The 22,605-nt window shown below is 37.3% G+C and overlaps 1 protein-coding gene across 2 annotated transcripts in view; it reads left to right on the top strand.

The window, feature by feature from the left end:
* LOC138064448 (integrin alpha-1-like) overlaps window positions 1–21,733 on the top strand; it is a 72,160-nt gene extending 50,427 nt beyond the window's left edge. For both annotated transcript variants that reach the window (XM_068927047.1, XM_068927048.1), the window contains 18 exons: window positions 1,334–1,477; window positions 2,966–3,220; window positions 3,647–3,777; window positions 6,708–6,871; window positions 7,061–7,197; window positions 8,187–8,297; window positions 8,844–8,929; window positions 9,132–9,267; window positions 10,295–10,375; window positions 10,977–11,053; window positions 11,742–11,831; window positions 12,846–12,948; window positions 14,485–14,598; window positions 16,443–16,547; window positions 17,684–17,788; window positions 18,942–19,034; window positions 19,613–19,729; window positions 20,489–21,733. In XM_068927047.1, the coding sequence (XP_068783148.1) occupies window positions 1,334–1,477; window positions 2,966–3,220; window positions 3,647–3,777; window positions 6,708–6,871; window positions 7,061–7,197; window positions 8,187–8,297; window positions 8,844–8,929; window positions 9,132–9,267; window positions 10,295–10,375; window positions 10,977–11,053; window positions 11,742–11,831; window positions 12,846–12,948; window positions 14,485–14,598; window positions 16,443–16,547; window positions 17,684–17,788; window positions 18,942–19,034; window positions 19,613–19,729; window positions 20,489–20,533 (2,094 nt within the window). In that variant the 3' untranslated portion in view covers window positions 20,534–21,733. The remainder of the gene's footprint in view (window positions 1–1,333; window positions 1,478–2,965; window positions 3,221–3,646; window positions 3,778–6,707; window positions 6,872–7,060; window positions 7,198–8,186; window positions 8,298–8,843; window positions 8,930–9,131; window positions 9,268–10,294; window positions 10,376–10,976; window positions 11,054–11,741; window positions 11,832–12,845; window positions 12,949–14,484; window positions 14,599–16,442; window positions 16,548–17,683; window positions 17,789–18,941; window positions 19,035–19,612; window positions 19,730–20,488) is intronic.
* Window positions 21,734–22,605: the final 872 nt, after the last annotated feature.

Genomic DNA, 22,605 nt, shown 5'->3' with positions numbered 1-22,605 from the left:
TGATTAACATATAAGAGAAATATGGCATGAGAAGCAGAAGTAGTGATTTCAAATGAGAACTCTGTATCAGAAGAGCAAATGAAACTGTAAGTTGTAAGCAAGACCAGAAACAAAGGTTAAGTAGATGCTCTGATCGAATATAGAATGGTAAGTGGACTTAGAGTAGTCAGAGTCCCTTGGAAATTTTCTCTATGTGGGGTAGACCTTTGCTGATATCAAAGTGGTTACTGCAATCTCTGCACTCCTAGTTTTCTCTATGCTTTGAATGGAAGGGGTATATCATGGGTGGGAAATGGGTGTGATATGGAGGGTTTCATGGAGGATCATCAACTGGGATAGCACAAAATATTGAATAGCTGCTTGATGTACTGAGTAGCAACTCACTGAGAGCTGTTCCTGCAGGAAAAAAATCACATGTAATCACATAATTAAAGATGGTAGTATAATATTATACACAAGAGGGTTGAAAGACCTTTCTGTTCAAGTCTCCTCAGGTTGCAGTCCAGTATTCCTTCAGTAGAATTCAGGTTACCTAATTTTCAACCTCTAGAGTTGGTGTGTACAGCTCACCTAATCATTCTTAGATCCCGTTAGAACAGGCAGAAAATTAGGAAAGTATGCCTTTTTAAGGTTTAAGTGATCTGGCCTATGTAAAGCCCTTCTCTGGGACAAGAAGCATCATGCGCTAGAAGGGACTGTCTTTTACGCTGACTACAAAGCAAATCCAGCGTGACTAGCTTAGCTGTCAGCTGAAAGTAATCAGATGAATCCCACACCTTGTGCCCGATCTGTGTATGTCTCTAGGTCTTTGAGTAGCTCCTGTTCCTCTGCATTCAGTGGTGACTTGGGAATTTTGGAGACTGTCTGCATTGTGTTGTCTTAGGGCATTTTATCTATCCCCCTACCCTTTTCCCTGGCCAGCCTAAAAGCATTGATTTTGTTCCCTCTGTGTTCCTATTTCTTCTATGAATTATTGTTGGGATTGAAGAGAAATTAGCATCCCAAAGACATTTCTATTCCATTTCTAAATACAACATGAGAAGTCCCACTCCCCTTATCAGGTAGGAGATACTATTTGCACCTTTCAGACTCAAGAAAGTTAAAAGTTTTTTTGGATTGTGCTTAAATAAATCCAACAACAACAGACCTCAAAACAAAAACCAAGCTTCAAAGGCAAACAAACAAAAAAATTGATAAGTAGCAAAGAAAATTTCAGCCTTCACGGTTAAAATTTGACATTGCAGGAAGCAACTGTAAAACAGGTCTCTGAATAGGAAATCTTGCATGATGCTGCTGACTGTGCCTCTGATTTATACCTTATATCTTCCTGCAGATTGGGTCATATTTTGGGGGTGTTATTACCACAATTGACATCAACAGGGACTCATTTACAGACCTTCTTCTTGTTGGAGCTCCTATGTATATGGGAACTGAAAAAGAGGAGCAAGGGAAAGTGTATGTGTATGCTCTGAACAAGGTAAGGATGACATTTACTGGCCAGGAACAGACATTTTAAGCAAATATGATAGTGTGAGCTGAAGGAGACGGCCTGCTGAAAATGAAGAAACATAATTCTGACAATTAGGAGAGTATAATACAGGTTATTTTTTGGAAAATTTTCTCAAACTTTTGTTTTCTCACCTTTTTTCTAATATAGTATTTTATGTAGACAAGCAGTATGTCTTGCAAACTGCAATGTGGCATAAATGCAGATTTATAGGGTTAATTTTCTATCCACGTTTTCTTTTTGCTTTCACACATTAGGGAGCTCTTCCAGTTAACTCAGTTGTGTCAGACTGGTATATGTATGTGATAACTGCACTTAGCTTCTGCCTGTGTCTTTCCTGTATATAGCCATAAGTTAGTGTCACACTCCCCCTCCCTGCTTTTCAGTATTAAATCTCTTTTCTATTACAGTCCCTGAAGGGAATTTGAGCGTTCTGTACATCACTTCTACTTCAGAGACTGTGCATAGATAAGTTTCTCCTTCTCGATGTCTATGAGTGCTTTTTCTTTCTTCTTTCTTTCTTCTTTTGGTGTAGTACCAAGGACTGCTATAACCATTATGAAGGTAGGTCTTAGAAGCACTGGTATCCTAAAATGCTATTGCAGGAAAAAGGCCTGAGGGGACTGGATCTATTTGACAAGGAACGGTTCCAGTCTCTACATGCATGTTGCTAACAACAACTTGCTGGCAAATAGGGCTGGCAAGAAAACAAGAATTCCACGTCCTTTAATGATGCGAGGGTTTGAAATCTGTTTTCCTTTTATCCATCTCCAAACAAAGGAGATGAAGCAACTTTTTGCTGCTGCTCATTTCTAACATGGAACCCACGGGGACAAACTCTTTCTTGGAAAGACTGGATACATAGCATACCGTATTTGGCGTTTTGATTTAGGATTCATGCACATTGGACACTGCTGGCCAGAATACATATGTAAGGACATGGAACATGTATGTACTGAGTGTGTGTGCGTACTGAGGACAGAATTCAGCCTCTGTAAAAGAAATGCTGGCTTTGTTCTGGAATTACAGTACTGCCATCTGTGATCCATCATAAATTTGGCTTGCTTCTCAGACTAAGAGACCGCCTGTGGAAAAAATTTGTACACCAGCTTAAGAATTAAGTGATTTAATTATAATATCATTCAAATACTGTTATGATACTATGCTTTCATGTGAACCTGCAACTTCAAGAAATGTATATAAACATCTAAATCCGGGAGGGGGAAGGGGGAGGGGGGAAGAGAGAGAGAGCACGTGAGAATCTTTCCCATTAGCTTCTTAAAAAGAACATTTGAATTATAGTTCCAGAATCACAGCTTTTCCAGCATGCTGCCATTATGAATGTGATGTAATTTTTCATTTAATTCATCAGTTTGTCTTCTGTGCAGGAGCTTTTAAAAACCTTCATTGCTGAAATGTTGATGGAAATCCACAAACTCTGAATTTATTCTTCCACAGACAAAGTTTGAATATCAGATGAGTCTCGAACCTGTAAAGCAAACGTGCTGCTCGCCATTAAAACATGACACCTGCAAAATTCTCAAGAATGAGCCTTGTGGTGCACGCTTTGGGACTGCGATTGCTGCAGTAAAGGATCTCAACCTTGATGGATATAATGACATTGTAATAGGATCACCCTTAGAGGATGATCATCGGGGAGCTGTTTATATTTATCATGGTCATGGCAACACGATCAGTAAAAAATATACACAGGTATGGAGTAAAAAAGGATTGACAGCTGCTATAAGTGTATGTAGTACAATCCTCATTTTTCTTTGTCTTTCCAACACAGCATCAAACTGACTTCACCTGTCATGACAGCTTCTTTTTTAAAATGCTCTATACTTTTCAACTCAGTCTGGTTTAACCAAATTTGACTCTAATATTGTTATAAAATATATTTCCATGTTTTCATTAGAAACCATCTAAAATGTTCTGTACAACCAGAAAATTAGGTATTTTGTAATTCTGAAAATTTATAGTGTGTTCATCACCATAGTAACCCTTTCAGAAGTACCGTAATGAAAACGTAATATATTTGAAGAGTTTAAAAGCCCTTAAGTGCAAACAAATGCATCTTGAAGGTTTTTATAATATTCCTCAATATACACTGCATAAACCCGTTAATGCTTTTCACAGCGTATTGCATCAGGTGGAGATGGGGAAAAAGTGAAATTTTTTGGCCAGTCTGTGCATGGAGAAATGGATTTAAACGATGACGGGCTGATTGATGTCACTATTGGAGGCCTTGGTGGTGCTGCCCTCTTCTGGTATGGATGCTAACAGTATCTGTCAGGGTAGAAGATAATAATGTATCATGTGATGCCTATGATTAATATCAGATTTCATCTCATACTTTGACACTAGCTGTGAATCGTAATATTTTAATGTCTCTCTGGAGGAAGCAGTATAAAATTTAATGGATAATAATAACACATACAGAAATATTTTAGGAACCTTGTTAGCCAAGTATGAAGATCGTCTCCTAGATCATTTTCAAAATAGAAACTTATTCCATTTGTGGAACAAAGTATAACAGAAAGAAAACACATTTATTCTTTTTATTACACTGTATTGCATATTATCTTCCTAGCAATACCAACGGCAGGTTCAAATATAAAGGGGTTACTAAGAAAACTCTACTTTGGCTCCCTACTGAGAAACTTGGAAATATTACACTAAACATTCTGGTGAAGAGCGAATTCATTTTCTTTACCAAAACACAATTCAGATGGTTTAACGAACAATATATTATTAAAGGGAGAAGAAAAAAATACCAGTAAGATAAACAAACATGATAACATGTAATCCCTCATTCCTAAAGCAAAACTTAATAGCTTTCTATTTCACAATTCTCTCCCTGGTAAAGCAGTTGCTAAGCCAGCTGATTGCTTTCACTGTTGTGCAGTTACACCAAACTCACCATTTGGTTTGTCAGGTCTTGCTGGATAGCAAGGCCTGTCTCAAGTTGCCAGCTGCTCCTCACCTTGATCTGCTAACTTATCTTTCTAGAAGCCCTGTGCATCAGTAGACTGCAGCTTTGCTCACTTTTTCTGCTAGTTCATCTCTTAGCAAAAATGCGTAAGAAGTTAAAGACTAATACTGTTCTCCTGCAAACAGGAGATTTTCAGGGAGCTTCTCCCATTTCACAGCTTACAGAAAACTCCCTAGCAAAGCCATATTTCTGTTTTATTTTCCTGACTTTTAGCTCTTACCGCCTAACAAAAGTGTCACACAAAGTATTAATCCTTTTTAAATATATCCTGTTGCATTGTGTTATAGTCTTTTCATCTTTTACCCTTCTAGCCCATTGCTTTGCCTTTCCCAGATGTTTTGCCTTTTAGGACTTCATCTCCACAAAATTAGTAGGACAGCTCTCAGCACAGAGAAGAATGCTTCAAAGTCTCTGTAGGATCAGGTTCTAAGACTGTAAGATGATTTGGAAGGAAACTCAATGTTGCTGACTCCAGACTTTTAAAAGTTGTGACCCACAATCCTCACAGAAAGAAAACATTACTTGTATTTTAATATCATAATAAAAGGTTAGGGATTTCCTGGTTTATATCTTCAACCCTCAATTTTGATGACATTTACAAACTCTTTTCTAAAATAATGACAAGATAGATTATTTCTTTATTTTTATGAAAGCTGAGAATCCTCCATTACTGATGACCTCTAGAATGTTAAGCAAACTACTCACTGTTTAGAATAAGACTTTCAAGGGCTTTTCTGGGGGGAATTGATGTTTTCTGCAAATTTGCTACTACTTGATTCAGTGGATGTCTGATCTGTAGTAAGTCTTCAGAAGAGTAAAAGAATCATTTTTCTGGCCAGCTGTATGTAGTGCTTACAGCAGCTTTTGATCCTTTACATTAATATAATTTATTGTCCCTGAAGCGTGGATTGAGTTTGCCAGTTTATATGTTGGAAGCATCAAAAGTAACAAAAATTTTGGGTGTTTCTTTCTAAAGATCTGAATCTCTAAATAATATATTTACCGACTGGGGACACAGCGCAAATCCCACTGATTCTTGATGAGATTTGGGATCCAGGGTGTTTAAAGGCTCTACGGTCGGGTTAGTGTAGCTTGGCGAGTCACTGTGTGTTAGCTGACCGTCTTAAGTGGGAAGTAAAATGCTTTTGCTTGAAATTCTTTCATGGAAGTTGAAGTTAATGCCTACTGCTTCGTATTTGCTATGGACATAGGCGTACGTCATTCAGAAAAGCCTGGCATTCGCGTCTGCCAGGGACAGGGCTGGCTAAGCAGTCCCTCCCAATCCTCGCGCTCTTTCCAAAAGCTTGTGCAGCCGTGCAGGGAGCTGGGGCATTGAGCTCGAACAAAGATCACCCCGTCCCCTTCCGCATGCTGTTTTCAAGTCATTTTTTAACTTTGACCTGATGCTCAGTCTGGCCACCATGCAGCAGCATCAAAACATTCATCCATTTAAGTTAAGGGAGGGGATAACAGCAAGAGCAAAAACTGCTCAAGCTGCTTCAGGAAGCGGCTGGGTCGGCGACCTGCCGCCACAGCTCCTGTCCTTCTCCCTGCCAGCCACCAGTGCCTGCGGCCAGGGCTCACCTGCCCCCTCCCTGTGCTGCTTGAGTCACAGAGCTGAAGAAAGATACTTTGCCAGCTGCTTTTCGGCTGATTTAGCATGCTGGGATAGTGTGTATTGAGCTCAGACAAGGAACTGAGCCAGAGCAAAGTAACGCATTGCGGGCACAGGAGTGAAGGGCAAAGGGGAGCTAAAGTGGTGCAGGTTGCTAGTGAGTCTCAGCTTGTTTATCATAGTCTAAGAGCTGATATGCTGTCCTCCATGGGAAGTAATTTCTTCCTCTGTGGCTACTCTTGAGAAAGGGTCTGAGTCTTCAGAAATGGAGCTTTTTGAAATGTCAAAATGTGTTTTGAAACAGAACTGGCTCTATAATTGCTTAAACACTTTTGAAAATCTTTCCTTTAATCTCGTATCTGTTCTGTAAGCAGCACAGCACTGTAGAGAAACTCTGTGACCATTTTGTCTTTAATATATAGTTTGCTAGTAGTATGTATAGACTATGTCATTAAATACCTGTCTACATCATCAAATATGTGTATTTTAATGTCCAGGATTGCACATTTTATAAGTTCATTTTTTTAAAGTTATAAAAGTTATTGCTGTTATGTTCAGGGGATTCTTTCCCTTTTTGTCTTTTTGTTAAGGTCTCGTGATGTGGCTGAAGTAAATGTTTCCATGCAATTTACACCCAGAAGCATCAATATCCAACAGCAAAACTGTCAGATAAATAAAAGGAAAACAGTATGCATAAATGCCACAATTTGTTTTAAAGCCAGACTAAAATCTAAGGAAGATACGTTTGAATCCAGTAAGTAGACAAGCACTAAGCAAAGGAATCTTTGCATATAAAACTGTTACGTTCACATTAGTTTACTTCTCAAAAAGCGGAATGTAACTCTTTTTTAAGTTCAGTATTCAAAGTGCATTTACAAAATTGGCAAAAAAGAATGTGTGGAGGCAAATTTGGTCGTAACACTGATCTGAACTTCCTTTGCAGGTCTACAGTATTGGATTACTCTTGACTCACAAAGACAAATATCTCGAAGCTTGTTCACAGAGAGCCATGAGAGGAAAATGCAAAAAAATATTACCATCAAAGGGTCAGAGTGTATTAAACATAACTTCTACATGTTGGCAAGTAAATCATTTAAAGTGGCTATGTTTTTCTCATGTTGATATTGTAATAGGCCTTAAATATTTTGTATTATTTATAAACTGGATGAAAATTCTGCATCTAGAATTATATTTAAGTGTACCTGGAATTTTTTACTATTTAGGATTTGTATATTTGTGTATGTGTATAGTTATAAACTATTTATATGTACAGTCTATTTACTGTTGTCTCTGTTGTGTATCTCTCTTTAGAAAGAGCATGACACATTTAGGTGAATTCAGCAGCCATAGTGGTTAGTAGATTAGATGCATTCAATACTCAGCAGGAGCATGGGGGCTGAAAGGGTAGTTTGCATATTGGTGCAATTCCTTCTAGTGAAATGATATAATCAAAAAACCCTCAAAGTAGGTTTGGGATAAATAATACTAATACACTGTAAAACAGGAATGTGATTAGCAACTGCAGGTATGAGATTGCCCAGATTATAACTAATGTGCAAAGTGAACAGAGATGTATATTATAAGCTGCCTACATTTAAAACACTTAGCAGTTTTACAGTTGTAGCCGAATTCAAGACCAATGATAAATGTTACCTAGTATTTGCTTGAATATGCAATACATTTCCTAATTTTGACCTCACACAAGATGCTGCTGCTCCTGTTCATCTTACTGATCCTTTAAGCACAATAAAAAAAGAAAAGGTCAAGCTGACATTTCTGAGACATTCTTAAATAAATCTGTGTTGGAAATGCTTGGGCTGTGTGACATTTTTATGATGAGATGAGACACACAAAAACATCAGCAGGTATTTATAAGGTTTGGCTTATGCACTAAATGCTTTGTCATCAGTTGCAGGCATTTGAATGCTTTCTTAGCACAGTAAAGATGGCAACAGTGTGACTGGAAAATATTTTGTTTCAGCATTCTGTGGGTTTTTTTATCCTCTTTCAGTCTCTTAGATATTAAAGTGAATGTCCATAACAGTAATTTCAATTTCTTTATCTGCTAGGACAAGCCTGATTTTCAGGACTCTGTAAAGGTTTTGCTGGAATTCAATTTTTCTGACCCAGAGAGTGGACCTGTTCTTGATAGCAACTTTCCAAATTCAATATATGAATATGTAAGTCAGTAAGAGTCTGTATTAATAACCAAAGTGTTTAAGGTAGAGTTCATAGCCCACACAAGATCTGAATGTATTATCCGTAGACTGGCTTTAGAGGAAGGGTGGCTGAGCCTGTCCGGAAGGTGTTTGCTCCAAACAAGTCTGCAGGAGTGAAGAGCTCAGTTCAATGACCTTGGGGAACCAGCACTGGGTTTTAAAGCTGTCCAAAGTTAACAGGAGATAAAAGACAGTACAAGCCATTTTACTGTCTGTTTTATGTGGATAGAGCAGGGGAATGTTAGTCATATACTTTGGGTAGTGCTAGGCATTGTTCATACTTTTACTATTGACTCTTTTTGTAACCTACATGTTTGTAACTTCTAAGGGAGTGAGTAGTGAGGTTATGTTTCACCTGCACATTTTACATGTACTGATTAGTATTAGAAAAGACTTCTTTGACGGTCAGACAGAAGACCTTTTTATGTAAAATAAGATAATGAATTAAATGTAAGTATTTAATTTTGATAATAATGTAATAAAATTGAGAAATTACTATTGTTGCAGATTCCTTTCACAAAAGATTGCGGAGCCAAAAATAAATGCATTTCAGATCTTGTTCTGAATGTAAAAGCGAGCATAGCTGGAGACAGGTAACCACACTGGATTTATTGTATCACTTGATATCTGTACAAAATTTCTATGTAAATTATAAATTCTATGCTCAAATAAGATAACGCTATGGCATAGTTTCCAAATCAGAAACAAAATAGTCTGGCCACAGAAAGAATTTCCTTTTTATTTTAAAAATAGATTTAAAGTTAAGATGTCCAACAAACTTATTTTATTTTACAGCTCTTCTCCATTCATTGTGAAGTCACGCAATGATAAGTTCACCATCCAACTATCTGTCAAGAACAAAAAAGACAGTGCCTATAATACCAGAGTTTTGGTTCAGTATTCTCCAAATATTATTTTTGCTGGAATTGAGGTAGGAATTTTTTACTTTTCTCTTTATCATAATCTATATTGCTAGGGAGATCTGAGGAATCCTTTATATTAAGGCCTGAACTTTACTGCTCTGGCATCCTCTCAGTTGATTGGAAGAGCTGGCATTGGGAGTGCCATCCTCACTTATACATCTAAGACAGCGTATTTATTTTGACCTGGGTGGACTATGGCTTCTCCTCCCTTAATGACAGACACAAGTTTTACAATGGCACTAAGACGGAAAGTAAACGCCTGCATCTAAGAGATGAATACCAAAATCGCAAATCCTTTGTACATCTATAGACCCAGATGTGCCTCATTAGTCTTCAGTACAGTTCCTGTGCTCCTTGAATTCTCCTTTTGCATATGTACAGGAAAAGCATTGTCTTGGAAAGGCAGCACAGCTCAGTGCCTGCCTCATCCCTGCCTCAGAGATCTTTTCCAAAGTAACTGTTTTTCTGCCTACCTTCACAGAAGGGCCTGGCTCAATATGTAGGCTAAGAATTCACCCCAGCTCAGGTGGTAAACATTTGAGAAGTTTGTTTTCGGTCAACAAACCTGCTGTTACCTGAAGAATATTATGAGAAATCAAGGGTCCATAGCACTGTTTGTGACCCTGTGGCCATAATTTATGAAGCATGAATGTCATTTTTGTTCCCAAGTTAGGTACACAGTTTCCAAAATTACACATAAATACTGTATACTGTTAGGCCCTGTGACTAATTTACATGATGCCCAGTTTGCATATAATAAATGCTAACATTGCAAACACTTTCACTGGAAGGTAATAATGGCAATTAACCGATGTGGATGTCCACAGGTGGGAACTGTTTTGCAGATGTTGTAGCTTCCTATTTTAGTTCCAGTTCAGCTAAGACTTTAACTCTTAAAATGTTCTGATGATGAAAAGTGACAGTGATATATAGGTTTGATAAACTGTTGATGATTTATTTGCCTGGTCAAAATTTAACAAGTGTTTGCACATGCTCAAACTACAAAAAACTGATTTCACTTTCTTTTCTGTTTAGGATATTCAGAAAGATAGTTGTGAGTCTAATCACAACATCACCTGTAAAGTGGGATATCCATTTCTAAAACCTGCGCAAGAGGTAAAATGTTCTCATGCGTGGAAGTTTTCCCTGCTCTCTGCTGTTCTAAGGCCGAGATAGCCCACCTTGGCCTTAGTTATAATGAGTAAGGAAATTTTGTGAGACCTAGTAGTAATTTCTTTATACTATAAACAGTTTTGCTCAGTACTTTAGGTGTTTTACAATACACTGTAAGTGAAATTCCAGCAGCCTTCTCTAGGCAAGTCATCTCCACTGTGGTTACCAAGCTTTGGCATTTAGTTCCTTCTCCAGACAGTGGAGAAAAAAATGGTTTTGGTAATAGCTTGCAAGATCATCCGATTTCTATTAAGAAACATTTAGCTATGTATTTCTAATACAGTATGTAAGAAGTTTTACTGAGATTTCTCAGTTCTGAAAATTTGAAGCTATTGTTAATAAAGTGGTGACTATTAGATTTCCTTCTTGTTTGGGGCAAAATCAAAAAAGTAGATTCCTTCATAGAAAAGGATTAAAATGTGCATAATGATTCCACAGATACGAGTACCAAAATCTAGCTCACTTTTCATCAGATGAAACCTTATTACTGTGCTTTTATTTCCTTTATTGCCTTTAAAAATGTGTAATTTATTTCTTCAAACAGATTTCCTTCAAAATATCATTCCAGTTCAATGCGTCTTATCTCCTGGAAAATGCTACAGTTCATGTATATGCAACAAGGTTAGTTGCAGTTGTTGCTTTTTATCTTGTGCTCTTTGTGTTTTGTAGTAAAACAGGGATTACTTTTCTAAACTCAGAAGAGGTTAAATAATCTGTAGAGCAGGCAGCTTTAGAGAGGTGCTAAAGAGTAACAAGCAGTAGGTCAAGCGGACTAAACAGCTGTTTGCCTCCAGCACCTGTGAGTCGCAAATGAATCAGAATTCACAGGAGTTTTAGCTTCAGAAAAGTTTTAATCACTTACAAAATTACTACAGATTTTAGCATAAATTGCGGTCTATGCTATGGAAGGGCCCAGCCCTTAAACAGCACCAGCACTGCACAAGTTTGCCTTGATAGACCTGGGTGGGTCAGTGGAACACGCTGGCCCTCAGTGTTTGCTGTTCCTGGAAAATCTAGGGGTGGTGTGAGAGTAGCGGCCGGGATGTGATCCATTGTCATTCAGTCAGCTACGGTCTGTATTCTCTTTTTAACAAAGATGCGTCCCTGAGCTGGGGCTCATGCAGGACTTACCTTTTTAGTTGCTGGAAATAGCCTTTCAAATTTATTTTTAGTATCTAAGAATTAACTGGAAGTGAGTAGTGTGTTTTTGTATGCAGAACTGTAAGTATTTCAGTCTCTCCGGTAGTCCTACTGTGTGTGTGCAGATGAATACCATAATCTGATCCAAGTGGCACATGTTTTGTTTCAGTGACAGTGAAGAACCACCTGAGACCTTGACTGACAACAGAGGACACGTTACAATTCCAGTAAAATACGAAGTAGGATTAATATTTGTAAGGTATTCATGCTTCTCCATGCTTCTAATTGCTAGCATAGAAAATAGCAGGTGTTCAAAGATAATGTAATATTATTTTGCTGTTGAGCTGTGCTTGATTAAGTGTCTAGATATGACAGCCTCTAGTCTCTTGAACAGGAAGCACAGACTTAATTGAAACAGTAGCTGTACGAAATAATGGAGCAGTCACTGTCCCTGTCAGGCTGTAGCTTCTTCTTATCTACTTAAATTTGATCTACAGTTTACGACTACAACAGCAGCTTTTGTTGACTCTCTCATACTTTGGTCCATTTGTTCGGAGTATTTCAGACACATAAGAAAGCATACTTCCAGCTTCCCGGCAGCTAGGAATTTTTATCACTGTGGTAATGCATGGTATGCTGTTTTCTTTCCAGCTTCAAAAATTATCCGTAATTTTAGTTTCTTTGAGGGTTTTTTATTAGTTCAGACACAGATTTTAATGCAGGTCTTGTAGTACACTGTTTTCAGGAATAACTGGAATTCAGTTAAATTCTGTCTGAAAAACAGGTATAGTATGTATAAATAATGTCAATAGAATACAGTGCATGGTGTGTGAGTGTGAATAATTACGTTAAATTCATTTTGGATGCATTTCAGAGTTCAAATCCAGCCTTCATTTGTCCCATATGGGACAAGGTTGAGCTTAGCTGGTTTTGCTCTGCTTTTTCTTTGTTCTCTCTTTTTTAGGAATCTTGCTGTTTCACAAGGCAGTACTAGAATAAGGAACAGCGTAGCTAGAAGGAGGATGGCATAGCCAGGCCCTGAAGCATCATTTGTGGGAGCAATATTTGCCTATTTCTAGTTTTAACTGAAAACATTTGAAATATACATATTAGTTTAAAATTAAACAGTGCTACTCAGAAAATGGATGAATTGTACTTTAGTGGCAAAACTAGTCTCGGAGAATTAATAAAATAATGAAAAGATCTATATAATTAATTAGTAGAGTTTATTGGGGTTTTTTTGCTTATTGTTTGTTTGTTCTTTAACCTGCAGTGTTCCCAAAGAGTACCATGTTATAATTGCAGCAAACGATACCATCCCTACTGCTATTAACACAACTGAGAATATTGGGGATGAGGTTACTCTACTTTACAGGGTAAGAAACAATTCAAACTACGTGGTACAGGTGCTGGCTTCCAATCTTTTCACCTAGTTTGACTCACTTAATGTGATAACCTATTACTTAAGTAGCGGGTATGCAATACATTAAACCTTCTATATGAGTGTTTTGTGCTTAACTCTTTTTTTTGCTGTCTTGCTTAGGAATAACGCGAGTCAGTGTGGTCCATCGTCTGTGGAATAATTCCAGTGGGCTTTAGGGCTGCTGCCTTTAGCAGGAGAGGGAAAGCATGTGCTAGTAAATTAGTTGACCTAAATTCATTACAGTTTGGAACACGTATTTCCAAAAACCTATCAGTTTTGAAAAAGAGAAATACCATGCTCTAAGAACATTGCCTTCCTAATTGCAAGAACATTGCAACTAAAATCACTCAGAATGGAAAAGATATTTGGTGGACCAGAAGGCCAGTCTCAAGGGTTAGTAGGACTGAACTTAGTTCTTTTGAAAGCATCCCTATTTCCCAGTGTCGTGTCCAAAGCTGAACAAGGGTCCCCTATTCAAAGAATAAAAGTCTCTATATCATCAACTTTCTGTCTATAAAAAATGGGTGATGGAAGGGTCTAGCTCTCTCTATACAGCAATGTCAAAGGTTTTGTTGTATATCTTAGCCGACCTACAGTGTTTACTTGGCTTCTCTTTTTAGCTAAAAAGTCTAAATCCAGTAATTCCAAGGCTTTTGGTGGATGTTTAAGACATTATTCATCTGATTTCTAAATCTTACCTTTCTGAATATAGAAGGGAGCTGTTGGACTGCAGAGCGTATCATTTAGGATCTACTAAGAGTAACTGATCTCTGCAAGCAGCTTATCATAAACAAGCAGGCAGAAGAAAAAATTGAGAGGGATCTTGAGTATTTATTAAGCTCATCTGCTTCTGAGACATGATCACCAATTTGCCTGCCAAGAATTCCACTGATGCCTTTTCTCCATCCCCTGCCATAGAAGGCCTATTCTGAAGGAGCTGCAGTTTATAATTATATCCTGTGATGTGGGGAATGCATGTCTTCTTAGGGGAAAGAGGGGGAGGGAGTGGATATGCAGGAAGGCTGTTGCCTAAGCACACCTGGGGAGGAACCACAAGGAGTCACCGCTCTTCTCAGCGGCGGCTCCTCTGCTATGTTAAAGCATTTTGGGGGCTTTATTTAAAAATTATAATGAAATTAGCTTAGACAGAAGTTGCAGATGGTGAGTAGATACAATAAAACAAGATGAAAAGAAGGAATTGATGTCAAAATACCCCTTTCCTCCTGTTCTCTTAGCTTCCTTCAGTAAAACATTTTATTACAAAAACCACAAGAGAATGCATCTGCTAATTCAGAACAGGCTGCTTTTGGGGAAAAGGTAATAGTGTTCATCACACTCACTTTTGCCGTGACTGATGGTGGAGAGGGAAAAAACCACGAAAGAAAAATAAAAAACACCACAGAAAAGGAAAAGCCCACAATCATATACCAATAAAACAAGGAAAGTACTAATCTAAACCCCCAAACCATATTTTTCTTGTTTCTTACAGATTGAAAAAGGAGAACACTTCCCAATGCCAAACCTCACACTGCAGATCTTATTTCCTAATGAAACATCAGTCAAGAACACTCTTCTTTACCTTACTGCATTGTCACATTCCAGCGTAAGCCAGGAATTTATGTTTTAATTATTGATGTTTTAAATGTGGAAAAGTTTTTTGGTTTGTTGCAAGGAATTGCAAACTGCAAATACTTGGATTTATGCATACCTTCAAGGTGAATCTTGATTTAATTCTAAAAGACAAGATGCTAGCGCTTTAATAGAAGGTAAAGGTGTGCATAGGAAGGCAAAAACATAAAGTTTCTCAAAAGGAAACAAGCAAACTTAAAAGAGCACTGAGTGTTAATTTGAAGAAAATGAGATTAATTTGATATATTGGCAAGTGACAAGAGGTCCAGGCTGGGATATCAGAGAGGGAGATTTCTTACTTCGTTTTGCCTACTGAGCCTGTGATTATATCTCCTTTGTTAGCAGTTCTTACTGAGAATTCTCTAGTCCTGCTGTTTAAATCTAGATCACAGTCTCCTGTTCAGTACTCTTCTGTTCCTGAAAGTAGCCTTCCTGTACAGCTGCTCTCCAGAACTAGCAATCTTCTGACTTCTTCCTAGGCTGAGGCACTGATACATCTTGAAGGTGTGGTAGGTCATGTCTTTCCAATGCTCTTCACTGCAGCCATCTTTCAAAAGTGATTAGTTCTTCCATTTCACTCCTCCAGAGCAGCTGGAGGAGATCTCAATTCCAGCAAGTTCCATGGTTCCAGAGCTGTAGATATTAAAACTAGAACTGCACGAATAAGGGGGTGATTGAACAACTCAAATATCACTAAGTGGTGACCTGAAGCTCTTTTTTTTTTTTTGTTATTTTTCACTCAGAAATACCTCCACCACCCCCCCCAAATATTTCATTTAGTTTTGAGGTATTGCACCACTTAAAACAGAACAAAGGGTTAAAATGAAGGTTCAAAATTCATTTTAAAACAAAAATATTTCATGTTTAGAATGCAAAGAAATTATGTCTGTTCCTAAATTCCTTTCCCCCCCTTATTTTCATTCCTAGCCCATCACCATATTAGAACTAAGTTTATACATAATTTTACAAGTCTGCTTTTTTCTTCAGGTATAATTCACCTGCCTGTAGCTACACCCTAGTTAGAGTATTGTGACAAAGTTCACTGCAGGGAATTCACTACCCCTCTTCCTGCTAGCGTTGTGAAAGTAAAGGACCAGGACCAAAAAACCAAAGGGACCAAAAAAACACTGTTCCCCTCCTACTGAAGACATAAGGATTTACCAGCTGCTTTGAAGGAGGCAGGGACAGGCAGCCGTGCCCCCGCACCCTCTCCTCCCCAGGCAGCAGGACTGAGGCAGGATCCAACAGCTTGTTTGCTGCAGTTAAGCAGATCTAGCCTAACATAAATGCTCTAGTAAATATTAGGGATTAGGAAGTCCTTTATCTTTCAGGGGACTCATCTCTTCACTCATAGCTCAAAACAATCTACATAAAGGAAACACAAAAAAAGGCAGATTGTAGAAGATTTCAGACTACATCTGAAAGCTTATTCCTGTCCAAAAGCTGTTCAGCTCTCTTAATAGCCAGCTCTTACTGGTTCGTATTGCAGTCATCTTACAGGAAGCTCATGTTTGCTTCTATAGCAGATGTTTAAGTAGCTGGGCAGAGTTTAGGTTAAATTATCTCATAAAAAGTTCACTTATTTGAAAAATGGTACTCCAGTAGCTATGCCATCTGAATTTGCTCTTCTGCATTCTCGCAATGTGCAGTTTTATTGCATTTAGCTACTTAGTACAGTTAGTAAATATTATTAATGTTATCTTGTCTCCAGAACTTTTAGATTTTACAGGAAAGAGTTTTTTTTGGTTTGGGTTTTTTTTTTTTTTTAAAGACTGGATATTCAGTCAGTAAGAATAATATTTGTATTTCTTCTAACAGAATGCTATCTGCCAAACTAGTCATCCTGTAGACCCTTTAAAGATCAGCTCTGGAAAACCATTTGTGTTGCAAAAAATAAAAGAACCTACAAAAGATACAATTATGGTAAGCCTATATAAAGTATATATATATCACTTATAGATATTAACCCAGATCTTTGAGCTGAGTATTTCTGCAATAAGTGTATAAAAATGTCTCTCAAACTGCATGGAAAATGACTTTGTTTGTCTTCATATCCTGAAAAGGTATCTTTACATAGGACTTGACTATATGTTTTTATTATTTCTGGCTACAGAACTGTAGGAGGAGTGTTATTTTGGACCAATTCTTAGCAAATGTGTAAATCATGGTAGCACATTTGATAGATGAGTAAATCTTCACCTTCTGTATTCCTGTTGTAATTAACAAATAATAATATTTTGAAGGTTTCTCATCTCCCTTTAAACTTTTTGAGACATCCAGTTAAAAATGCTTTCAAGTATTACCACACTGATCTGAGAGATTTTCTAGACAACTGGTAGAAATATAATTGACAACCCAGTTGAAAAGGACTGGCCTCTCTCATTTAACACTAGCTGAGATAGACGATTGCAAAATATAATTTTGCTGACATAGTTATGTTGGTAAGTCGGGGGAAACCATCCTATCTGGCGTAGTTGTACAGGCTGAATTTCTGGTGTGGATTAAGCTATGCCAAGAGGATTTAGCCATGCTATCATACGTCCTTCACAGAGGTAACAATAGGTCTAGGTGTCTCAGCATACAGGCTGCAGAGTGCTAGTCATCAGGACATTGAAAGTAATCGGAGCCTAGCAGATATTTCTGAAGTATTGAACTTCTCTTACCCTCCAGACTGGCAAATTACACGGGGCAGTAAGATACCTAGCTTTTTTCCCCCATCTGAAAGGTTAAGCATTTCGAAAGGTTAAGAAACACTCCAAACAATCCACAGCTGTTTTGACAGAAAAGCACTTCTTGCGGTGCAGGCTATGCCTCCTCTAAGGAGCTCTGCTGATGCCCTTATGCTGTAAAAACTGGGACCTTTCCACCACAGAGTAAAAATCAAAACTCGTGTAATTTCCTGCAATGTAGTTTTCATCTGAAAAGCCCCAGTATTTCGTATCAACTTGGTGTTGATGTCACAGCATGTCTATGATTTCTACATAGTGTGTTTAAATGTTTTTATTCTAATAAAATGAAAAATATTTTAGTATTAATTCATGCTAGTAACTTTTAAACAGGACTGTGATACATTCAGCTGTGCATCTATAAATTGTGCCCTGGTCTCATCTGATGTAACTCAAGTGAATGTTTCGTTAAGAGTCTGGAAACCTACCATCATAAAAGTAAGTAAATTCCGTTTGCATTTATAATACTCTTGAGTTTGAAAAAATTGTTTGTAGTGTCTTTTGAAATTATATCTTTAATTATCTTCAGTCTCAGTAGTCCTCTAGGACTTGAAATTGTTTCTCTTGCTATTTTGTAAATCTCCTCAAAATTAATTTGCATGCATTTTGTTATCTTTAAAGTAGGTACCTAGAACTTAACAGGAAATTCAAAACACATTAGAAAAACTAACCCTTGCTTGTTCTGTAATGCTGATCATTTTTTTGTTTATTAGCTATGCCTCCAAAATTCTAATTCATCAGAAGTAAGGGGGGTACATGGAAACCTGTCATTTTTTATTAAGTTTGAATCTGGAAAGATTTCTCAGGTCTAGAAAGGATTTATGATCAAAATGAGCAGAGGAGAGAGAGTAGATCTCAGAGCACACCTCAGTGTTGCCTGGTGGTAATGATAATCATGAGGCTGTTGTTTATTTTGCTCAGTTGAGGAGTCTTTAACACCAAATTTCTGCTCTATAGCTTTGCCTTTTTCTAGAAAATAACAGGATGGGAGGGGAGGGGAACCTCCACACAGCAGAATTTTTAAAAGCCTGTCTCTGTGGTCAAAGTAGTCAAGATTAGTTAGAGATCTCTGAGATACTGATCTTTGCTTTTTTAAAATGATATTGCTGTCTTGCAGCATGTGCTAAGGGTGGCACACATGAGCACCTTCACTGACTTTTATACATACACATTTTTCAGCAGCAGCCGCATGAGTTCTCCCAGGTGTAATTGTAGGCTTTTTATTTCAGTCCCAGAATTTGAGCCCTTCCTGAGGTTCATCCTGGCAGGTGCTGAGGATTCTGGGCAATTTGTCCGGGGGGGCTAGAGATCCCTGTATGCTGTTTGTTAGTCTCACTATTTGAAAATGGACAGAATTTAGCATCACAGGCAGGATTAATGTACTGTTTAAGCACTCTTCTAGTTTCAATAGTAAAACTACTGTTCTACCCAATTTTATTTAACAATGCCAACAAAGATGCCCCCTTATGTATGAATCCATCACAGAACTTTATGCTTTATTCTTAAGTTTTCTTTCACCCTTCTTATTTCTACAAAGCCATCTACTTCAAAATATCGAGTATAAACCATAGACATTTCTCTTTTGTTCTAGGCAAGTATTCACAGCTTAACTCTTGTTGTGAAAGCATTACTTAGGAGTGAAAACTCATCGCTGATTCTGAGAAAAGACCATCAAAAACTAGAGGTAAGCACAGGATAATTCATGGATTTACTCTTCCAGGCTTTACTCTGCTACTGAATCATCCATAATCATTCATTACTAGTGAACTGATTGCTACCTGTTATAAGCTACGGTCCTGGTCTAAATGTTCCTTATTTCAGTTTCGTTTACATCAGATAAACCTGGTTTAGAATTAAATTAGTATCCACACAACCTTTTGTATTAATTTAATTTAATTGGTTTAGAGGCTTTGTTAATCACTGCCATCTTTCAGGGAGGCAGGCAGTGAGTGATAAAGACTCTACTAAAGAAAATCCCTAACATCCACTTTTACTGCTCATATTTTTGGTACTCTTCCCTAAATCCTTTATAGCAATGATTACTGACGAGCAGCAGGGCCACTACTAATTAAATTAATACACCTTGTGAGATATGTAAGTACAAAGTTTGATATTGGAGATTTTTTTCACAATTCCCTCCTACAAATTCCTGTATTTAAAATGAAATGGCACTCTGGAAAATCAGTGCCTACTGATTATGCTGCTCTGTTGACACTTTAGAGGGAAATACTATTTATTTTTTACATTCTTAACACTTCACAGACCATGATTAAGATTTCCAAAGAACTGCAACCGGGTACCGTCCCCTTATGGGTTATCCTCCTCAGTGTCTTTGCTGGACTCCTGATTCTTGCACTGCTTATATTTGCTTTGTGGAAGGTAAGCTGCACATTCTCATCTTCATGAAAATAAACGATTATGCTTAAATTCTCTGCCTTGTTCTTCCTCTAACTAGAACTGCATAGATATTATCTATTTAAGCAGAATGAGATCTTGTAGAAAAGGTAAATTAATAAAACTGCATTTTTTCCCAAGTGTAACGTGCAAAGCTCACCAGCTGCCATCTGTAGTGCCAGTATGTTATGAAAAGACAAATATAAATAGATTTTAGTGCTCCAAAGGTTTTTTGTTTTAACTTCAGCTGTGGCATTTATTAATCTGGCCATTTTCTCTTTTCACTAGATACTAAGCTTGTGCTTTAAGCATTGCCACAAGTGGGCAGTCTTCTCCAAGCTAAATATACAGTTGATGCTCAAGTTAGAATGTTACATCTTATAAATTTCAATATGCCTACTCTCCTGAAAAATTTGACAGCTATAAAATTAAGTATTATTTATTCAACTGAGTATCAACTATAGTTAAGCTTGTTAGTCTCTGACATTTTGTGAGCATAACAATGATTCAGCAGTCACTCACTGTGTATTAACTATACTCAATTTGTCTGCTCTCATGAGATGTCTCTTTAGCTTTTCCGTTCCAGGAAAAACAATGTTGTACTTCACAGATAAAGAATGAAAGGACTTTTTACTTTATCCATAAACATTAAAATACTAATAAGAACCAGCATGTGAATGCTACCAATATGAGTTGTATGCTTTCAGCATCCTATTTATTAAATAATTCTTTTCTATTCTGTAGGCTGGATTTTTCAAAAGACCACTAAAGAAGAAAATGGAGAAATGAAGAAAAAAAATTACAGAAATTTTTCTCAGGTCTGCCTCAAATATGTGACTGTAAAATTACAAACTCAAATATACAAGCAGTGGTCACAATGTTTTCTAAACTCCAGTGCATTTAAAAAAAAGAAGCAGAACAACTCCAAGCAAACAAATTGAACACACAGGTGAATTATGCAAAGGAAGAAGAAATATCCTTATCGTATTTTGTAATACTCGAGGACATAACTTGTAAGTGTTACTCATTTTTGGAGAGTAACTCAGTTCAAAGAGTCTAAGGTTTTTTAATAGGGAAAAATGCCTATTCATATTTTTATATATATATATACACCCACATACATATATACACATGTGTGTGTGTGTGTGTGGAATCATTTTTATCCCAAATGATGTAACAAATCAGCTTGTATGTAGCAATCCCAATCTCTTTATCACATTGCATGATTTTTGAGAGGAAAAAGTACCATGTTCAAATTTCCATCTTATAATGGACTGCCAGTTTGTGAAGCAGAAAATTCAGACTTTGAGAATGCACTGAACACTGTAAGGTATATTGATGCTATTATAATTCAGAAGATAAAAGCACCTACCGGATTGTGGGTGAAAAAAATACTGAAATTCCATGGACCTCTCTTTCTGCTCATTTTGGTGTGTCCAGATATACCCAGAATACCCCAAGAAAGAGATTTTTATTGTCAAAAGGACGATTAAGGATTGATCTATTAAATCACATAACTGTTTGAACTTGAAACAAGTTTTTGCAGGCCTAAAAATGTATGCACAAAACATATGCAAGCCCATCTGATTGCACACTGTACTTAAATAAGCAGAGGCACAATTGTATCTGCAAAATGAAGTGTCCATATTTATAGCAAAAATGTTTAGAGGTACCCTGGAAGTTTGACTCTTGCTGTATATCTTGGAGTAGCTAGGAGGGTGCTTCATAAACTATCACTGTAAATTTATTGTGTAGCTATTTAATCCAATAAGTTTAAAGTGTACAAAGTGATAATTAACAAAAGAGCACAGATAGGAAACTTAGCACTGGCAAGCTTCTTCTAGTATTATCAGTCACACTTCATCTTTGTTACTTATGAGTTTAAGAAGTGATGAAGAATTTGCATATTAGATAAGCACTTAACAAATGATGTTTATTTTGTGTCAAAGACTAAAAATTTATATAAGAATACACTGAAATGTAGATAGCAATGTACTTCTTTAAACCTATTTAGAATATTCAGTTTAACAGGAAACTTCCTCCTTTCTTTCACACACTTGTTTTCCTTCTACAACAAGGGTTCATGGGCTGTATCTTGTCCTTGAGACCTTCCCACGTTCCTTGCAGCAACACAAAATTAGCAGAAGAAAGTGGAAGCGAGTAGGCAAGGTGCGATGTTGCATCAGCATGATACAAGATTGCCAATTGATCAAAAAAGGTTGAGGAGTGCCTTTATAATTTGTGGAAAAGCCTTTGTCTTGCTGAAGAAGCCAGCATAATTTATTCCTTTTTTTTTGGTACAATTCTCACTGATACGAAAAAAATCTTTGCAGAGGTTGTAACTCATTGATAGGCTCCACTGGTTTTTGGTAATAGCTTAAAAAGTAATATATTTTATGAAGATTTTTTTTCTTTAAAAATAGACCATAGGTTGCATTATACGTGCTGGCAAGTACAACTCTGAAAATGTGCCAGAAAATGCTTTAGTATTTAAAAGATGCTATCACTCTTAAGTCCCTTTTATCTAGTTCCTGAATTAGAGATTACTGAGAAAGGCTGAAACTTATGTGAATGCAGCAAGTATGACTATGTTTGAAATCGTTTGTAACTTGTTCTTGCATCTGTGGGAAGGTGGCTTTTAATAACAGTTTGCATAAAGTAGGGTGACTCAGAGCAGAGGGCAAAGCCCTCAGTGGGAACTCTGCGGGTAGCTGTGCCTTGCAGGGCCTGTGAGAGTCGCGGTGAAGTCACCAGAGTCAATAAACTTGCCTGATGTGCTCGTCTGCACATCTGAAAGCGTACCTGATCTGAAGCGATCTGGAAGACGTGTTAACGTGGTTCTGAGCACAGAATGACAACTT

This window comes from Struthio camelus, chromosome Z (genome assembly GCF_040807025.1).
Source record: "Struthio camelus isolate bStrCam1 chromosome Z, bStrCam1.hap1, whole genome shotgun sequence".
Classification (NCBI taxonomy): domain Eukaryota; kingdom Metazoa; phylum Chordata; class Aves; order Struthioniformes; family Struthionidae; genus Struthio; species Struthio camelus.
The sequence above is the reverse complement of the archived record's forward strand: the minus strand, read 5'-3'. Positions and strand labels throughout refer to the sequence as shown.